The sequence below is a fragment of the Lampris incognitus genome, chromosome 3 (genome assembly GCF_029633865.1).
Source record: "Lampris incognitus isolate fLamInc1 chromosome 3, fLamInc1.hap2, whole genome shotgun sequence".
NCBI lineage: Eukaryota > Metazoa > Chordata > Actinopteri > Lampriformes > Lampridae > Lampris > Lampris incognitus.
In genome coordinates this window covers 108083029-108104237 of record NC_079213.1, presented here as the reverse complement: position 1 = coordinate 108104237, position 21209 = coordinate 108083029, and the positions used below count along the sequence as shown (strand labels likewise).

The following is a 21209-nucleotide window of genomic DNA, read 5'->3' as shown; positions in this document are numbered from 1 at the left end:
AAAACAGGGAACAAGTCAAAAGAAGGAGAAGAATAGGTCCCTAGGTAGTACAAGGCCAGTGTGAATAGGGCTTTAGAGATATTCTTTTCCAAAACACTACGACATCTCTCACACTTGTCCTCAAAACAAATGTATGAGGTACCAAAGGGTTAACATAGATCTTTGCGACAGGAAGCAATGCTTATGCTCTACTACGACTACTACTTTCAGCTGCTCCCGTTAGGGGTCGCCACAGCGGATCATCCATTTCCATCTCTTCCTGTCCCCTGCATCTTCCTCTGTCACACCAGCCACCTGCGTGTCCTCCCTCACCACATCCATAAACCTCCTCTCTTTGGCCTTCTTCTTTTCCTCTTCCCAGGCAGCTCCATATTCAGCATCCTTCTCCCAATATACCCAGCATCTCTCCTCCACACATGTTCAAGCCATCTCCATCTTGTCTCTCTCGCTTTGTCTCCAAACCATCTAACCTGAGCTGTCCCTCCAATATACTCGCTCCTAATTCTGTCCTCCTTCGTCACTCCCAATGGAAATCTTAGCATCTTCAAGGAAGCAATGCTTATGCTAAATGATGTTGTCCAGCACCTCTCCTCCACACATGTCCAAGCCATCTCCATCTTGTCTCTCTTGCTTTGTCTCCAAACCATCCAGCCTGAGCTGTCCCTCCAATATACTCGCTCCTAATTCTGTCCTCCTTCGTCACTCCCAATAGAAATCTTAGCATCTTCAAGGAAGCAATGCTTATGCTAAATGATGTTGTCCAGCACCTCTCCTCCACACATGTCCAAGCCATCTTGGACACTTCCACTTTTGTCCACAAGGTACACAAAATCCCCCCCCCCCCAAAAAAATCCCAAACTCCTTTTGCAGCTTTAAGGGGGAGAACTGGACACGTGGGAGCAAGACGAATGAGTGAATGCGTGAATCTCTCCTCGACTGTGCTCCGATGAATACTGATGACGTGTATGTTTCATGCTGGATGGGATTGCTCTTACTGTACATCTCTGAAAATGCGAGTTTCCTTTGTTGTTGCAGACGTGTCCTTCACTCGCTTTCAACCGAGAGCCGTTCCTTCTGTTCCTACTGAGTCATCACTGAGACCTTCAGAAATAAACAAACAACCAGAGGAGCTGTTATGCCGGGAAACAGACGCGACCGACACTTCCGGTGGCACTGACCTGTTACGGCGATAGTTTTTTTTCTTCTTTTAATCATTTTTTTCTTGTATACACACACACACACACACACACACACACACGCACAAACATAAACACCTGCACACACTCACAGACAAGTGTTAGTAGACTTACTCAGATATGGCTGCTTGTAGGGAATATTCATTATTTCATTTCCCTTTTTTTAACAATAATGACAAGAGAAATCATTAAAAACAAAAACAAAAAAAAACCTTTCCTTCGATGCCCCGATGAAAAAAAAGGTATATTTGTATAATTTAGTATGAAAATATACTAACCTTAGGGAACTTGAGATGTACTCATCGTGAGTACTAAATTGGCCCCTTTTTAGCTCACAGAAACGTAACCGGTTATTTTCTTGCCCGGTGCGGGATTCGATACGAAGTGTACTGTACCACCACAAGGCGACATCACTAACCGCTCGGCTAAAGGGTCAGACCAGTTAGCTAGGAGGCTAACGTGTCTTATTAGTAGTTTACAATCGTCACCCTCCCCGGAAGCGCGCCCTCGCGCTTTGTTCTTCCCGCGCTCCGAAGAGACTTCTGAGGATCTGCACACTTCCGGATCCCGCCGCTGCCACCAATGTAACCGGTGATTTTCTTGCCCGGTGCGGGATTCGATACGGGGTGTACTGCACCACAAGGCGGCGTCACTAACCGCTCGGCTAAAGGGTCAGACCCGTTAACTAGGGGCTAACGTGTCTTATTAGTAGTTTACAGAAGTATATTTGTATGCGTACTTAAAGTTAACTAAAAGTATACCTTTATGCTGTCGGGACTGAGATGTACTCTCATACTCGTTGAGTCTTTTTTTAGTACATTTTTAGTCTGCGTATATCAATTAAAAGTATACAGTAAAGCGCTGTGAATTACAGAGCACGTTTCGTTTCGTACTTTTGATCAATTTACAGAAATACTGAAAGCGGACTCAAAGGAAGGATTCAAGGGTGCAACAAGTGTAAAAGCACAAGTAAGGGTACCCTATTCTCAAGTTTACCTTTCGCAAGTGCAGCAAATGTGGTACTAAAGCGTTCTTCCTTATTTCTAGTTCAAAAGAGAGGTATAGCGAGAGTGTACTGACACACACTTCTTTTTTCTAAGGGTGTCACCATTTAGTTATAGTCACTCCCCGCCATCTTGCACACATCGCAAAATGGAATAAAGTTTTACTTTACAAAAACTTGTTGAATCAAGGTAGAATGTTTCACGGAGGCTGGCGTCCAACTCAGGATCTGTAAGTACCAAAGAAGAAGACAAACCAACCGTAACCACCCGGGCGGAAAGGTGTATTACACCAGTGTTTCTCAACCGGGGGGTCCGCGGACCCCTAGTGGTCCGTGGTGTAATTGCAAGGGGTCCGTGAAAATAAAATATCTTTACAAAAAAGATCCTATGACATTTATAGAAATAGGATTATTTTACTCAAATGTGACTGAGACCTTTATCTACCTAAACTATAAAGGGTAACATGACTTTTTTCTCTAATTACATCTGTTTCACAAGTGAAATTTATTGTATTTTAAGAGATCTCGTTCCAGTTTGCATTGTTAAAAGTTACTGCATGAAAATTATGTTGTTACATATATCTGACAGTTACTGAATACATATTCTGTTTAGTTACATATATCTGAAAGTTACTGAATACATATTCTGTTTTGTTACATATATCTGAAAGTTACTGCATAAGAATTCTGTTTTGTTACATATATCTGAAAGTTACTGAATACATATTCTGTGTTGTTACATATATCTGAAAGTTACTGCATAAGAATTCTGTTTTGTTAACTATATCTAAGTTACAACTGAAAGCTCTTATTTTTGCCCCAAAGAGTGAATAAATGCTATAATGCAATTTAAAATGCAGTTTATACTGTTTCTATCAAATTGCAACCCCCCTCCCCCAAGATCAGGTGGAGGGGGTCCTGAGGGTAGATCAAAAATACGCAGGGGGTCCAGGACCCCAAAAAGGTTGAGAACCACTGTATTACACAATGCCTTGGTGCTATTGCACCCACTATAACACATAGGAATTGAACGCCGACTGCAATTCAGCATATCAAATAACCAAGGCTCAGCGTTTTCGGTTTTTATTTTTCAAAACCATCCAGCACGCCGCATTTCGCCACAAGAGGGCACTGTTACATAACCTCACACGAACAGGAACAACTTTTGGATCCGTGGAAACGTAACATCTGGGTGAAAAATCTGCGTATTTTTCGGTGAGAATCGGTAAAAACCGAAAACGCTGAGCCTTGCAAATAACGCTCATAACCCTCCACCGTCAAGTTTGCTCCCCCACAAATACACATACACACAAACGCTGAAACACAACCTTCCTACCTTCCTGACCTGTGACACATGCTGTACAAGATTTTTTTTTTCTTTCTTTTTTTTTTTTAATTCAGCCCACTTCGGGAGACGTCTGTGACTTTGTTGGTGGAATAAACTTCCGGACAACCAGATATTTATTGCCTTCCTCTCTCATGACCTTCCAGTAATCCCAACACTGCCAGAGTGGAGAAGTTGTTGAGCTTTCAAGTACACTCATACAGCGTTAATGTTTAGTCTATTTTGTCCTTTTACGTATGAAAATGTGGTCTGCCCAGTCTGGATACGGTAAAATGCATGTTACTAATGCATATAGCGGGGACTTCTGTTGGGAAGTGCTTGGCTTTGACAGACTATCTCCAGAGGCCTGAGTCAGCGAGGTATGACTGAAATCTGCACAGCTCCTTCACATTAACAAGTCATATCAGCCTCCACTCTTTCACCCACTTCCCCTTCTGACTGCTTACTGGAAATTAAATCCCGGTTTTCATACCACTTCCTCAAACTTAATCGTGATAAAACCGAGGCCCTCTTAGTAGGTACTAAATCTACTTTGGCTGAACCTAATAGTTTTTCTCTGACTATTGACAATTCGGTAACACTTTAGTATGGGGAACGTAGTCACCATTAATTAGGTGTTTATTAGCATGCAAATTAGCAACATATTGGCTCTTAATTGGTCATTATTACGTACTCAGTAATGCCGTATTCTGCATGGTCTTATTATACAACCAGTAAGCCATTAACTATGAGTTTTCCCTCTATAACCTCAGAAGTATTGCTTATTAGTAGTACCATCTCAGTATGCTTTGCTTAGTATGGCCTTCATAAGGTGGTAGTACCACAAGAAGAGTTATTCTCCCTTACTAACACTTAATGAATATGGTACTAAAGTGACATCTTGATCATTACTAATTCACTAGTAATTAAGTTTTTTTATGTTCCCCATACTAAAGTGTTACCGACAATTCTATAGTTCCTCCATCGCCTCAGGTGAAGAGTCTGGGTGTCATCCTGGGTAGCACATTGTCTTTTGAAGCCCACATCAACAATGTGACTCGGTCTGCATACTTCCACCTATGCAATATTAATCATCTTCGCCCGTCACTTACACCTAACAGCCCCACCATACTCATTCACACCTTGATTACATCCCGTATTGACTACTGTAATTCTGTCTTCTTTGGTCTTTCCCTCAAGTGTCCTCATAAACTGTTCTTCAGCAACTCCATTGGCTCCCTGTTAAATACCGTATTGACTTCAAGATCCTGCTCCTCACCTTTAAGGCCATTAATAACCCAGCTCCTTAGTACCTTTCCAAACTCTTTCATATCCACACGCCCTCCGGCACTCTCAGATCTTCTGCTCTCCAACTCACTACACTATCGGCCCACTTGACCACCATGGGGACTAGGCCTTCAGTTATTCTGCCTCCCGCCTATGGATCTCTCTCCCACAAGACATTCACAGCATTGACTCTATTTCAACCTTCACATCCCATCTCAAAACGCACCTTTTCAAACTGGCATATTCAGTCTGATCCACGCTTCATTGAGCTTTGTGCTGATGATGATTTTATAATTATCTGTTGTGTCAACTTTTTATTGTCTACCCTGCTTTGTTTTGATTTATGCTGTCTGATACAGTGCTGCTTGTTTTTTAACTGTGTTCTGTAAGGTGTCCTTGAGTGCTCTGAAAGGCGCCAACAAATAAAATGTATTATTATTATTGTTGTTGTTGTTGTTGTTGTTATCATTATTATTATCATTATTATATCATCCCTGCCCCATGATCCAAATCCACCTGTCATTATTTATTTTCCTCGTTGGCAGTGACATAGTCACAGCAGATGCTAATAGTTGCTAATTGATGCTAGTTGCCATAAAAATGGCCTGTCATTTATGTTGCCCCCTGCAGGAGTTGTACAAGAGGACCTCTTCCACCACAAAGAAAAAGTAAATGCAGGAAGTATCATAACATAACCTCTGGTGGTGTGGGAAGATGGTGGCTGGGAGAGCTGACGCTGGATCAGCGGGGAGAGCTTGGTCTGCTGCGTCCTGTGGGCCCACGGACCACGGCCCTGGCTGGAGCTGTGCCCGAAGAAGAAACACCAAGGGCGGTCTGACATGATGTGGAAGCGGGGCAGGCTAAGCTAACTGCTAGCCAATGCAGACCGGCAGTTCCGATAACTCCCGAGGGTGGTCTGGCGGCAGCATCGCCTAGCCTTGACTTGTGTTTTTAGTGTCGTCGTGTGGAGTGCGGGGCGGTGTGTCGAAGGTGTCTGGCTGAGACAGCTAGCGTTGGATCGGCTGAGGGAGCTTGGCCCAGTGGGCCCAAGGACTACAGCCCTGACCGGAGCTGCGCCCAAAGAGCAAACACCGAGGGCGGTCTGACAGGACGTGGAAGTGGGGCAGGCTAAGCTAACTGCTAGTCCGTGTAGACCAGCAGTTCTGAGTCATCCCGGCTGGCGTTCGTTCTCCTGAACAGTGGGTTTTTTTTTTCTTTTTTGTTTAGATATGTGTTAGTTTGGATATATGTGTGCTTGTAGTTCTTGATGTGTTTTTGTCTTTGTGTTGAACTGTTGTGGGCTGGGGAAAATGAAATGACAAATAAAATGTTTATGATTCTGAAGAACCCACATGTAAAATATGTATGGAAACATTAGATTCCATTACATTATGGACCAAACATGACAATGCATAAAAGTACAACATGTAAATAAAAAAACATTTGAAAAAAAGTGGATTGTTAAATATACACTTAACCATAGATACTACTGATTACAATTTAATTCTGGGCATGAAAGTTGCTTTTGAATGTTCAAGCAGTACAACATAGTGACATGCTGGGTGGCGTTCTCCAGTGACTGTGCAAGGCGTCTTAAGCAAGGAAAGATCTCAGAACAAGGAAGTCTATGAGATAACGCAAATTAAAAAGGAAAACAAGGAAATCCTGAAATAATACCATTTTAGAACCCAAAAAAGTCCAAAACAGTCCAAGTTACTTTAAAGGTATATACGTACAATGAGTACTGCACAATGAGTATATGCACAATGCAACATGCAATACATTGCATATTGCCTTGTGCAACACACAATATGCAAACAAACACTGTTATTGATGTTCTACAAAGGTACAATGGACAATAATGTAGAAAGAAAGACTGAAGAAAGCCACTTTATTTTGTCATTGTACAGGTAACAATGAAATTTGTTTTTTGCATTTAACCCATCCTACAGGAGCACTGGGACCAACTCCAGTTCTTTTCCTATTACCCTGGTCAGGGAGGGGCACAGACAGGAGTATTAACCCTAACATGCATGTCTTTTGATGGTGGGCGGAAACCGGTGCACCTGCAGGAAACCCACACAGACACAGGGAGAATATTTTGGTGTAATTTTTAGCTGAGATTTCATATTTCTCGCCAAATTTTTAGCTGCTGAGATTACACACTAGTGTCTGAAGTTTGGGTGGTATGTTTAGTGAGCAGTGAAAAGGTACACAGTCCATTTAGAGACTGATGAAGCTTGACTGTCTACTGACAGTTAATATCAGAATCGGAATAAGAATCATGTTTATTGGCCATGTAGGTTTGCACATAGTACAAGGAATTTGACACCAGTTTCGTGGCTCTCTCAGTGTACTTAACATAGAATAGCAACATTACAACACAACAATCTTCAGATATATACACAATGATTGACTTAAACAGGCAAAATAAGAGGTGATAAAGTGCAATGGTGCAGAGAATATATCAGATGCTGAAATAAATGTTAGCAGGTTACTTACATACATGCCTGAGGTAGATGGACATGACAGAGCGTACTAGTATACGTACAATGTGCAGCACAGTATATACAAAATGGTTGGATTTATTTGACAGTGTTAAGCGTTCATTTGAATGACAGCCCACAGAAAGAAACTTTTTTTATACGTGGTTGTTTTGGGGTACAGTGCTCTGTAGCGCCTAACAGAGGGGAGGAGCTGGAACAGGTTGTGACCAGGGTGTGATGGGTCTGCAGTGGTGTTGCCTGCCCATTTCCTGACTCTGGAGGTGTATAAGTCCTGAATGGAGGGCAGGTTGGCACCAATGATTTTCTCTGCAAACCTACCTGTCTGTTGTAGTCTGTCCCTGTCCTGTTTGATGGCCAAACCAAACCAAACAGTGATGCATGTGCAGAGGACAGACTGGATTATTGCAGTGTAGAACTGAATCAGCAGTTCCTGGGGGAGGTTGAATTTCCTGAGCTGGTGAGGAAAGTACATCCTCTGCTGGGCCTTTTTGATGATTGTGTCAATGTTGGATGCCCACCTTGGCTCCTGGGAGATTGCAGAACCCAAAAATCTGTAGGTTTTTACCATAGACACCTTGCTGTTGAGTATGGTGTGTTTGTGTGTGTGGGGGGGGGGGGTGTTGGGGGACTCCTCCAGAAGTCCACTGTCATCTCTACTGTTTTGAGCATGTTCAGCTCCAGGTTGTTATGGCCACACAAGAGGGCCAGCTGATATCAACTTCCCGTCTGTATGCAAACTCATCACCATCCCAGATAAGGCCAATGATGATTGTGTCATCTACAAACTCGAGGAGTTTAACAGATGGGTCACCTGAGGTGCAGTCATTTGTGTAGAGGGAGAAGAGTAGAGGGGAGAGCACACATCCCTGCGGGATGCCAGTACTGATTGTCCAGGTGCTGGATGTGATTTTCCCCAGCCTCACCAGCTGCCTCCTGTCTGTCAGGAAGTTTTTAATCCACTGGCAGATGGGGGGCTGGTACAGCGAACTGGATAAGTTTGGAGTGGAGGATATCTGGGATGATGGTGTTGAACGCTGAGCTAAAGTCTACAAACAGGACCCTCGCGTGTATCCTTGGGGAGTCGAGGTGTTGGAACATGTAGTGCAATCCCATGTTGACTGTGTCATCTGCTGACCTTTTTGCTCCGTAGGCAAACTGCAGGTGGTCGAGCAGAGGGCCCCTGATTTCCGTCAGGTGGGCCAACACCAGTCTCTTGAAGGATTTCATGACCACAGATATTAAGGGCAATGGGCCTGTAGTCATTTAATCCTGTGATACGGGGTTTCTTGAAGACCAGGATGATAGTGGAGCTCTTGAAACAGGAGGGGATTTCACACAGCTCCACTGATCTGTTAAAGATCAGTGTGAAAATGGGGGCCAGGTGGTCAGCACAGACTTTAAGACAGAAGGGTGACATGCCATCCAGGCCCAGTGCCTTTCTGGTCTTCTGTCTCTGGAAAAGCTGACACAAATCCTCAACACAGATCCTGAGTGCAGGTGGGGGTTCGGTGGGGAGGGGAGAGTGGCTGGCAGGGAGTGCAGTTGGTTGCATAATATGGCTAGAGAGGGTGAGAGGTGTGAAAGTTTGCTTTTCAAATCTGCAGTAAAACCCATTTAGGTCGTCAGCTAGTTGATGGTTCCCTGCAGCATGGGGGGGTGGTCTCCTGTAGTTGGTAATGTCTTTCAAACCACTCCAGACTAATGATGGGTTGTTGGCAGAAAACCTGTTTTGCAACTGTTCAGAGTAGCCACTCTGATCTCCTTTGTGAGTGTATTCCGGCTTTGTTATACCGGATACTATCTCCATTCCTAGAGGCTTCCTCTTGGGCTTGACGAAGCTGCCTGAGTTTTACTCTGAACAAGGGCTTATTGTTAAAAGTACAGACAGTTTTGGTGGGCACACACATGTCCTCGCAAAAGCTGATGTAAGATATCACAGTGTCAGTAAGTTCTTCCGGGTCTGTAGATGCAGCTTCAAAAACACTCCAATCAGCGCAATCGAGGCAGGCCTGGAGCTCCAGTTTTGACTAATTGGTACATTTCCTCACAATTTTTTTTATTTTATTTTTTTATCTTTCCCCTCTTTTTCTCCCCAATTGTACTTGGCCAATTACTCCACTCTTCTGAGCCATCCCGGTCGCTGCCCCACCCCCTCTGCCGATCCGAGGAGGGCTGCACACTACCACATGCCTCTGCCAATACACGTGGCGTCACCAGCCGTTTCTTTTCACCTGACAGTGAGGAGTTTCGCCAGGGGTATATAGCGCGTGGGAGGATCATGCTGTTCCCCCCAGTTCCCCCTCCCCCCCCAAACAGGCGCCCTGACCGACTAGAGGAGGTGCAAGTGCAGCAGCCAGGACACATACCCACATCCAGCTTCCCACCCGCAGACACAATCAGTTGTGTTTGTAGGGACGCCCGACCAAGCCGGAGGTAACAGGAGGATAGGAACTGGTGATCCCCATGTTGGCTGGCAACGGAATAGACTGCTACGCTACCTGGACACCTATTCCCCCACAGTTCTAACCACAGGCTTTGCAGATTTTCGTTTCTGCCTGTAGGTTGGGATAAGATGACTAAGACAGTGATCAGAGAGTAATACTAAATAATATGACCTTCTGAAGGTCATATTATTTAGTGGCAACCACTCCTTAAGCAGTGGTTGTCATGTTTCTGTCCAAGTTAAAGTCATGGAAATTGTCTTTGAAAAGCCGTGGAGAATTATCTCCTAAAAAGAGCGGGATTTTAAAATGTACTTCTGGTTCTTAAGATGCATATTAATCAGATTTATGGCCTACACTTTATGCTAATGGGAAGTTCTTTACCTTAGAAGGACCCCTGACCAGATAATAGGTTGCCATCAGGTTGTAATTGACCATCAAATAAACTGTTCTTATTACCCGCCTGTGGACTTATTGTCCCCGGTTGCTCCCAGCTTTCCTCAGCTGGAGTGAAAGAGACGCATCCAGGATTTCATTCTCATTACACACCATATTCTCTGTCATGACAATACCTCAAGGTGGGCAGTGTAATAGCATCCTTCAAGGAGAGGCTAAATCCATCAACCCCCTTCTTGTCTTACCGGCGAGTTTGAACGGAGACAGTCTCTGAAAGCTACACGCCAAGCTGAGCTCCATGTGAGCTTTCCCTTCATCACAGCTGGGCCCAAATGGAGCTGAGTTTAAAGTCCTCGCCGGATTTCATATGGACAGTTTTAGATTAGAAGGGGGAAAAAAGAACCTCCAATTTCAGGCTGCATAAGGTAAAAAGGATTTAGTCCACATGCAGAGGCGTTGGATAGCAATACGGATGCACTGTGACAGCTGAGGTGAAACCAGAACCAGTGAATTAGTTGTCCTTAACTGGTCCCGGCCTTGAATCTGCCAGATGAGGTAAGCTAGAGGTGAAATACGACCTTTCATTTTAAAGTCACTGACAAAAGTAAATGTCATCTCTGATTTATCTGGATTTCATGGTTATGTGGTTATTTTTTTCCTCTGTTAAATATTCTGGCATGAAATATTTGAGATAAAATTATGTTTTTGTATTGGTTTCCATTGGTTTGGTGGGGGTGTCCTTAAGATTACTGTACATTAGGGGCATTTGGAGTAAGTTCAAAGCAACGAACAACTATTTTAACAATAATTAATGTAAATATTCGTTGTTTATGACTGATTGAACCATCTGTATTTGCTGATTCTGATAAAATTAACCAATTTGTGAAATAGTCTATTAACATTAATTAAGGTTAATTCATATATTAAGTAGTAATAATAACATTCATTATTAATAAAGGTACAGTTTGGCGACAGGCACGGGCGCAAGTCCATGAATACTGGGATGCCATCCAGTGCTTTACCTGTGCCCCCGTCCATAGGGTTAGTGGCTGTGTCTGGAAGGGCATTCAACGTAAAATTTTGCCACATCAGTATATGGATTGATAAGACCACACCAGATTGGTCAAGGCCCGGGTTAACGACAGCCGCCATTGGTGCTGTGCCCTCACAGGGTACCGATGGAAACAATAAAATCCGCTGTGGTGACCCCTGAGAAACAGGGAACAAGCCAAAAGAAGAAGAAGACGATTATTATGAAAAGTACAGGCACCGTCGCGGCTTTGTGGAATCCTGTGACAACAGAAGCACTCTACTGACAACAAGAAACATGACATATGTCGCCGTCAGGTCGACGTTGCGTATTTGTTCCGAGAAATGAGGACGTCTGAAAGGCTCGAAAGGGAGTGGCATCAATACAACATTGGCTGGTTTTCTCATTCACAAGTAATAAAGCAAACAATGTTTATAAAATCTGACCGAAACAACGGCAGAACTGAGGTGGACAGTCGCTGCGTGCAACAAATACGGACTGCACCTTTAAGTACCACAGCATCCTCCCTTATGCCAAAGATCTGATATGAAGGATCAACAGCACTTAAATGAATCTGTGAGTATGTGAGATCATAGATTAGTGATATGTGCTACACATTGGTGGCAGTTGAGGTGAGTTACCCCCTTCAATATGAAGCGTTTGGGTGTCTAGAAAAGTGCTATATAAACACAATGATTATTATTATTATTATTATTATAAGTAACCAGGTGATCAGTTTGTTACAGCTTGTACAGTATGCCAGTTTCTCAGTGTTCACCAGACAGGGATTTCTTGGAAACAAGTATTTCTTCGAAAATCTCCAAGAGATGCAGCGGACAGGGAACGGCTAATCAAATCGACAGTTCAACACAAAAGAGCTTAAGTTCAGATAATACTCTGATTTGATTCGGTTACGAGGCGCAGCATTTCTTAGAATCTGAAACAAATCTCGATCGGTACTTTCATAACATAACCCAAAAGGAAAAACGTGTTCCCATGTGATTTGATGAACAGGGTTACTGGACAGGTGGGGTAAGTCTGCAAATATAACATTATTTTGCCGAGCTTGTTCAATGGATTTCAATGGATTTCCAGATCTTGAAAAGTTGGGAATGACACCAAAGCCATTCCCACGTGGCTGCCTATTCAACAATGTCAGAAAACTGAAATGTCACACTCTGCTTTACCTTTTCGGAAAGAATAATCATTGGTTGTAGTGTTGACCCTGGTCATGATGTCAGTCTGATGGAGGTATTAAGTTAATAGAAAATGTGTAACTCTCGTATTTCGTTATTTCCATACATCCTTCAGTAAAAGCTGAGGTCTAATACCATTATTCAAATAAATGGTCATTGGAGAACTTTCTAGTCACCTACAGGAGTTAGATCGTGTCATTTTCAACAAATCAGAGGTAAGAGGGACTTCTATATATTGGACTGGGATTCAGTATTTTGCCACCATTACTGTGTTAACCCTTAACCTTTAACATTTTCATGACTGAAACGCATGATTTTATAACCAGACTATTATTATAATTCATGACCATCAGGTAATGTTAGCAGAATAACAGAAACAGCCCTTATGAAAGAAAATTGTGTGTGTGTGTGTGTGTGGGGGGGGGGTGTAATTCTTATATCAGCTAGTTATCCAAGGACAGTAATCTCGCTGCTTCTGGAAACCTCACTCGTTCTTCTACACCTTTCAAAGCAGACTTTCAAAGAGCAGAACCCCTCTCTCGCTCAAACTCTCATTCGCTTTCCGCTCCCCTTTGTCACAGGGGCTGATGGGAGTGCAGACGGCGTCTGAGTGACCTGACGTCACAGCGATGAGTGCGCAAGTGGGCGGTTGCATTCCCCTGAGGCCTTTTAGACCACCAAGAGTCTTTTTCACTTCCTGGTAATGAAGGACGGAACTGAACCCTCCTCAAGTGCTGTGATGCTCTTTCTTTTTCTTCAATTCCCCCCCCCTTTTTCTCCCAATTGTAGTATCTGGCCAATTACCCCGCTCTTTTTTTTGTGAGCCGTTCCAGTCGCTGCTACACCCCCTCTCTGCCGATCCGGGGGGGGGGGGCGCCCCGACCGTCCAGAGGAGGCGCTAGCACAGCGACCAGGACAAATACCCATATCCAACTTCCCACTCGCAGACACGGCCAATTGTGTCTTTAGGGACACCCGACCAAGCCGTAAGTGTTCTGATGCTGGATAGATTAGGTAACCCCTGGTTTGTTTGTTTTTAGGCATATATAATGGACATATTACATGTCATATGATGTTGTTGTGCCAACAGCTGGAAATAAAGCACATCATGGTGCTCTGTACAACGTTTGTTATTCATTGCACAAGGTCTATGAGTGTGGCTTGAGTTGTCCCAAGGTTGAATTACTGCCCCATTTAGCAACACCATTTGGCCCCGGATGTGTTCTTAACAATAACCAAGAATAGCATTGAGGAAATTAAGTTAATGGACTAGGAGTTTAAGACTAGATATATTTGAGACTACTGTAAGCCAGTAAAGTTGCTTTTTTTCCTCAGATGAAATACAGGTTGTACATACAGGGCCTGTCATAGGGCTCTATTATAAAGGCATTTACCCCCACACTGGCAGCAGTCCATGGATGGGGGCTGTTAAACACTTTAGAAAATAATAAAACCTCTCTGATTTTGTTGTTCAATCTGGTTAGCTAAACAGTAAAAGTGCTATTATACTGCTGTACTGATCTTTGAACTAGAGCACGGAGACCGTTTTAAATGTAGACTCGACTCTGGGGGCGTCCGGGTAGCGTGGCGGTCTATTCCGTTGCCTACCAACACAAGGACCACCTGTTCGAATCTCCACCTTGCCTCCGGCCTGGTCGGGCGTCCCTACAGAGACAACTGGCCGTGTCTGCGGGTGGGAAGCCGGGAGTGGCTATGTGTCCTGGTCGCTGCAGTAGCGCCTCCTCTGGTCGGTCAGGGTGCCTGTTCAGGGGAACTGGGCTGAATAGCGTGATCCTCCCACGCGCTACGTCCCCCTGGTGAAACTCCTCACTGTCAGGTGGAAAAGCGGCTGGCGACTCCACATGTATTGGAGGAGGCATGTGGTAGTCTGCAGCCCTCCCCGGATCGGCAGAGGGGGTGGAGCAGTGACCAGGACGGCTCGGAAGAGTGGGGTAATTGGCCAAGTACAACCAGTGAGAATGGGGGGGGGTCCCAATAAATAAATAAATAAATGTAGACTCTATCGAGGTATGTTGTCAGAAATGATCCAGAGATGGATAATTGAAGTATTCAATAAAGTTCAGCCATTTTTTTGGCGCACTGAACCATGAAGGTCCGCGGCCTTTTGTAATGGTAAAAATGAGGCCCCGGAATAACATTCGTTCATCACGCCACTGATCCTTTCGGATGAGACTAAATCCTTATGTAACCCTGCAGGTGTGTGATCGTGTTTTTCTCAAAGCGATCGTGGTCGGGTGTAATTTAAGTTTGAGACCGTCATTTGTGGAGCTGTTTGTTGGCATTTGCAGTGTTCAAGCCGGTTTATGTAAAAAAAAAAAAAAGCTTAATTGGGTACTTAAAACCCATCACGCCTAATTCAATTGTCTATTTACTTGCTCTTTGGTGGCGCTGAAGAGATGCTTTGTCACAAATTCCCCGCTTTTCTTCTCATTTACGGTTCCTCTTCCCTGAAAAACAATAAAGGTTATAAAGCCACGTCAGAGCAGAGCGGTTTTGCCGTACGGAAAACAGTCCGGTTCATTGTCATCAGTACCCGTCATCCAATCTGTTTTAATACAATTAAACATGCCGAATACCACATTTCCTTCTCTGAATCACTCCCTCGAACTAATGTCTTTATTATATTGCGAGAGAGAGGTTGATTGTCCATGTGTTTACCTCCTGGGTTTGCTTTATTAATCCACTTACAGGCTCAGTTATCTCTCCTTTGTGTGTCCAAAAAGGAAAACGTGAACCCAAGTCAAGCCAACTTTCATTAAGGGATTTTATAACCTAGGATGCTACACGCGCAGTAGGTAGCACGTGTATACTCCAAAAATGTACACACACACACACACACACACACACACACACACACACACACAGGATGGTGATGTATATGTATGCTTTGCATCTATGAATCACATGTTTTCAGAGGAGCGGATGGAAACTAAACCCCCTAAAAAGATTTGCTTTGGCATTTTTCAGGGACACCCACAAGCAACATGGCTCAGTGTAGGCTTTTATCACTCCGACAGCCATTTCCCAGCCTTGTCCTTGACCATCCTCCCCCTTTTTACCCATTTTATCATGACTGTCTCTGCCTCTGCCTCTCTCTCTCTCTTTGTCTGTGTGTGTGCGTCTCTCTCTCTCTCTGTCTGTCTCACTGTCTCTCGCTCTCTCTCTCTGTCTCTCACTGTCTCTCGCTCTGTCTCTGTCTCTCTCTCTGTCTCTCTCTCTGTCTCTGTGTGTGTGGGTCTCTCTCTCTCTCTGTCTCTCTCTCTGTCTCTCGCTCTGTCTCTCTCTCTCTCTGTCTCTCGCTCGCTCTGTCTCTCTCTCTCTCTCTCTGTCTCTCTCGCTCTGCCTCTCGGCTGTGATTGGCCGGGCGGACTAATGATGCGTCAGATGTAGGCTTATATAACCCCGTGCTCTGGTTCAGTACAGACACACTGCTCATCTCACGCTCACAGCAGAGATCTCTCCTAAACGGATATATTACCACTTGTGTGAGGGACCCACCCGTCTACCTGCCGGCTCTTACCCGTCTCTGCTGCTGCAGCATGTGCAAAGGACTGACATCACTGCCCAGCTCCTGCCTAGAAAGGTTAAAAAAAAAAAAGATAATTTTATGCAAATGCCCACATGTGTTGATGTTCATGCATATGTTGGTCACGGTAATTTAAGAAAACGATAGAGAATGTCAATTTCTGTTCTCATTTTCTTAGTATGGGCATTGCTCCTGTTTCATGTCAATTCTGGATTGTGATAAAGGGAATATTTAGCTATCAGAGAACCAAGATTCTGTATATGAATCATCTAATGTGTTTTCTTTTTTGTTTCCTAGGGCAAAGGGACTGAAAGCAAGGCTGGGAAGCATCCTGCAGAAGTCCGACTGGCGTCTGTCTTGCTGCAAAATGGGTAAAAACAGGTAGGCTTCGAGCATTTTACTCGCCACATTCATTTGTAGCTATGAAAAGTAAGACTGTACATTTATCAAAACTATATTGTCCAGCAAAATGCAACGTTAATTCTAACCTCAGCTCATCTTTATCTGCAGTCCAACCCCTGAAGAATGCCTGAAGTGGAAAGAGTCATTTGAAAAGCTCTTGTCGTGCAAATGTAAGTGAACTTAAACTGAGACCTCGGTATTTTCCTCCAGACACATCGAAGCCTGTAGACACATAAGCGCACACATGTGCCAACCACTGCAAGGCACACTGTTCACCATAACTGACCCCTTCCTCCTATCTGTATGTCTCTCTCTTAGATGGACTGTGTGCCTTCACGGCCTTCCTGGTGTCGGAGTTCAGCGAAGAGAACATCGCATTCTACTTTGCCTGCGAGGATTACAGGAGCACCAAATCTGCCGCCAAGCTGCCCGCCAAAGCCCAGAAGATCTATGACGAGTTTATCGGCAGCGATGCTCCCCGAGAAGTAAGGACTTACCGAAACCTCTTAGACTGAAAACAGAGCTCGACTCAAACCTGAAGTCAGAAATAGATGCCCCCCCCCCCGTCAGTATTATAAGTCTCACCTTGTGCCCTGTAGCCCTACTCTCACTCAGACAGACAGGATATGTCACATGGACTAATCTAGCAACCTGCATTTCTCTCCCTCTCTAGATCAACATCGACCACGAGACGTGTGACATCACCAAAGCCAACATGCTGTCACCTTCATCCTCCTGCTTCGACCTGGCCCAACACAAGATCTACATGCTGATGGCCAAAGACTGCTACCCTCGCTTCCTGCGCTCTCCAGCGTACAGGGAGCTGGCCTTCCAAGCCAGCAATAAATCCACCAAACAGACCCGGCTAGGGAAGACGGCGTGAAAACGAAATGAACAGATGACAAAAAAAAAAAAATGAGGGCAATGGATGTGTTTGCCTCGAGGCAGGATGGAGACGAGCAAGGCACCATGGCATTATAAACGCTGCATCAGGAGGCCTGACCGAGGTGAAAGACGGAGGACCGGCCAAGCGACCGGCGCCCAACAGATGAGGGTGGTACATCACTACCGGGAAGAATTTTGAAAGAGGATGAAAATAGAGAGAAAGTGAAAGAGAGGAGGATAGCGGTAGAAATTAGAGACACACTTTATGTGGACTTTTGTAGGGGGGGCTGACACATGCAGCTTTGATAGACATGTTGGGGGGGGGGGGGGTGAGCAGCCTGTCTCATGTGTGATGCACAGCAGATGGCGAGACAATCCAACAGGACGACGGCATAAATAGGAGAAGGACGAACTCTCGTGTACTTGTGATATGTGGTGTCGCTTTACTTTTCTTTGTTTACTGACACTGTGAACAGGCATGAGGATTACTGTCTGTCCAGCTACTGTATTTGTTTGTTCATGTCTGGATTTTTTTTATGAGAAAAGCAAAACCGACATGTTACTTTTGTCATATTTATATTACGGTTGTATTTTTTACAAAACAGTAAATAAATTATTTGAAAAAAAAAACTGCTCAAAATGTGTTTATTTTGAATTAGACTCCTAAACACTCTATTTACTTACCCTATTTACTTACTCTGTTTACTTACTCTATTTAATCATTTTTAAAAAAAGGCAAAAAATTTCAAAAAATTATTTTTAAAAATGTACTTTTTTTACACCTTACTCTATTTTTTATTTATTTATTATCATTAATTATCATTGTTTATTTATTTATTTATTACATTGACAACTTACTCTATTTAAGAATGTCAGTTCAATACTTATTTTCACATTTATGATATTCACATACACATATGTATATATAAAGAGCTCTTACTGGTAATCAATATACTAGTGATCTGATTAAACTGATAATCAGCATTAGTATCATGTAAACAATAAACACCAATTTGTGTTTATATCATGAGAATAACCATTTGACGCCAAAAGGAACTGTCAAGATTTCATATACTATAGGAGACAAGAGGGGGACCCTATAATCTTATTTATACAATCAAAATGCCTATATTTACTGGACAAGTGATTGTGCAAATACCCTAAAAAGTCCATATTGTTTGATTTGATCCCCCCCCCCCCAGCATTTGTTGGCGAGGCCAGTGCCAGAGTATATTTGCTTACCCGGCCATTCATTTGCGGAGCAGGTTATAATACAGTACTGTTGGTCCAGTCACCCAGGAAACTGCCGTCGGCTTTATTCTGGGCAACTCTGATAATGGCTGTAGGTGTTAGCTCTCAGCTTTCGCTGCAGATGCTGGATGAAAAAAAAAAACCCAAAAAACAAAACAGTTCCCCTGAGAAAGACAAAAAAAAAATTTTTGGAAACAGGAAGCAACTGTGGATGGGGTGAGAGCATCAGCGTAGTGTGGACAGCCATAAAGCGGCATTATTGGCCTCATATATTTGCTCAAACTATCAACGGTGGGTGACACAGGACAATAAAACTGCCATGGGCTGAGGAGCGGCAACTGATACCAGCCAGCCAAGCTAACAGCCGTAGCATTAACGGGCAGCTAACGAAGCCCAGTCATTTCAAGCTGCAGACTAATGTAAAACACCCCAAAACCGCTACGTGGATAGCGTTGCAAGTGGTCAGTGCTAAATAATGCTGATTATCTCAACTGTGGTTCTTAAAACGTTAGACGTTGCAATGGCGAGCGCTTGGTAAGCAGCGTTTCACCAGCAGGTATAAAGTACAAAATGTGACCGAACGTCTGCTTTGTGTATTCAAATGTTATCATGGTAAAGTGGAGCTGGTGGAAAACAGGTGGTACCCAGACCCGCTGCATATTAACATCCCATAATGCACTGTCCCTCTCCATGGCAACCCACAGACATCCTTATCTTATGGATGCGAGTGCGGCATATTGTATGTTATGTTGTCTTGTGTAAGCATTTGTCACTTACAGTGAGTGACGGTGCAAGGACAAGAGGCGCACATTTAAGAGGGTTAGGGTTAGGGTTAGGGTTACAAGGTTCACCCTGGAATGCCAGCCTACACACTGCGATTCCTCGCCTAGCTCGTCTGACGCATTCTGGCAGTGAGCAAACCTTAAATATAACAGGGTAAACACCTCTGGGTTCTCTCGTTTCCTCGCGCTGTTGACAAAAACGCATTGTATCAGATGAATAGATATGACACAATCAGTGTAAGAATGACAGGTTCCTCTTTGGCTGACGCCAAGTCTGGGCAACGCAGGCAGCAAGATGACAAAATTTCATTCATAAAAAATAAGGTTACTCAAGACCGTCTTAACTTGCTATCAGCATGTATTCATGTGTCCATTTGTAAAACTCTCCAGCCTTCTCCAACTCGGTCATCCGAGATGTGACGTTATCGATTCGACAGCCAATTTTACTGCGAGGATTCCGGCACGAAAGACGTAATTAGTGTCCGTTTGGATTTATTGATTATCCTGCCTCGGATAACTGTTACAGCCATAGAAACTGGCACTGAAGAGGGCGAGTCAAACACTGCAGTACAAATCTGTATCGTACAATCTGCACTGCAGTATTTTATGAAGATTAAACTAATAGGTGGTGGTAAAGTATGAAGGGCAAGGCGTTGCCTTAGTCATAGGTGGGTCGTGTATGGCAGGTAGAATATAGCGATGAGACCGCCAGGGTTGGTGATTTGTGGTTCACTGTGGCGACCCGTGCACATATATGTACATAGGATTGCTTCATAAGAAGGTGTAAAATTTGCCCCAGATTCAAGCGAACCCATATTCCTCATATGTAAGGAGTACAGCAGAATTCAGGCCCTCACAGTCCAGCAAGCATTACACACAGTAACAGACAGGGAACACAGAGTAAATGCAGTAAAGACAATAAGGTGCAACATATGTTGTGGACAACGCGTCAAGATGTGCATAACAATAACTGTAGCTTAGCAACAGTAGATGAATAGAGTAGCAGACCTTGGTGGTCATTAAGAGAGAAGAAGAAACAGGAAAGCCACTTGACATTGTATTCTCACCATGAATGTGTTCTCTGCATTTAACCCATCCTATTGTGTAGGAGCAGCTGCAGCTCTTCTTTCCATTGCCTTGCTCAGGGGCACAGACAGGAGTATTAACCCTAGCATGCAAGTCTTAATAAATATCAATAGACAAAAAAAAATGTAAACAGTAGCTAGAGGAGCATTCAGTTGAATGTAAACTGTGATAAGAATGGTAAGGCAGTGGGGGCAAGGAGGGGTGCATGAGGTTTGACTGCTGTTAGTCAGTTGCGCATGAGGGGTGTGTGAGATTCACCATTCAAAGTTTTCTGTTTAATATGCATGTAGCCTGTGGTTAGAAACGGTTTATGAAGCTGGTGGTTCACATTTGGACACAACAACCGTTTCCCCTCCCCGACACGTTATGGTCAGAAAATATGTCGTACCTCACAAAGTGTAACAGTCACAGCTAAGAACAAATCATCAGGCTGACACTACAGTTTAACCTTGTGAGATATGATGACGTTTGAGTATTTACAAGTAGACACAGTTTGCAAACAGATCTGTTGAATTACCGGAAGGAACAATTGAGATATAACACTGACACCTAGTGGATTGATTTGACATCGCACCATGTTACAATGTAAGTTTGGTCAAAGTCAGGTTTCACGTGCATCCATCCATTCTCCGAACCGCTTATCCTGGTCTCAGGGTCGCGGGGATGCTGGAGCCTATCCCATCAGCCACTGGGCGGCAAGGGGGGCAACACCCTGGACAGGCCGCCAGGCCATCACACAGGGCCAACATAATACCCACACACCCACCCACACATATTCACACCTAGGGACAATTTAGTACAGCTGAGTCACCTGACCTGCATGTCTTTGGACTGTGGGAGGAAACCGGAACCCCGGAGGAAACCCACGCAGACAAC

At 44.0% G+C, this 21209-nt stretch overlaps 1 protein-coding gene across 1 annotated transcript; it reads left to right on the top strand.

The window, feature by feature from the left end:
• The first annotated feature begins 15843 nt into the window (after positions 1-15843).
• On the top strand, positions 15844-17811 carry rgs16 (regulator of G protein signaling 16). Its single transcript, XM_056276669.1, has 5 exons — positions 15844-15984; positions 16225-16308; positions 16438-16499; positions 16648-16814; positions 17003-17811. Exons 1-5 carry the CDS (start codon positions 15941-15943, stop codon positions 17210-17212), a joined length of 567 nt encoding a protein of 188 aa, XP_056132644.1. The 5' UTR covers positions 15844-15940; the 3' UTR covers positions 17213-17811.
• The last annotated feature ends 3398 nt before the right edge of the window (positions 17812-21209 follow it).

Coding starts and splice junctions, on each gene's coding strand:
- rgs16 (XM_056276669.1), top strand. CDS start 15,941: ATGTGCAAAGGACTGACATCACTGCCCAGCTCCTGCCTAGAAAG. Junction 16,309..16,437: donor TGCAAAATGGGTAAAAACAG/GTAGGCTTCGAG, acceptor CTTTATCTGCAG/TCCAACCCCTGAAGAATGCC. Junction 16,500..16,647: donor AAAGCTCTTGTCGTGCAAAT/GTAAGTGAACTT, acceptor TCTCTCTCTTAG/ATGGACTGTGTGCCTTCACG.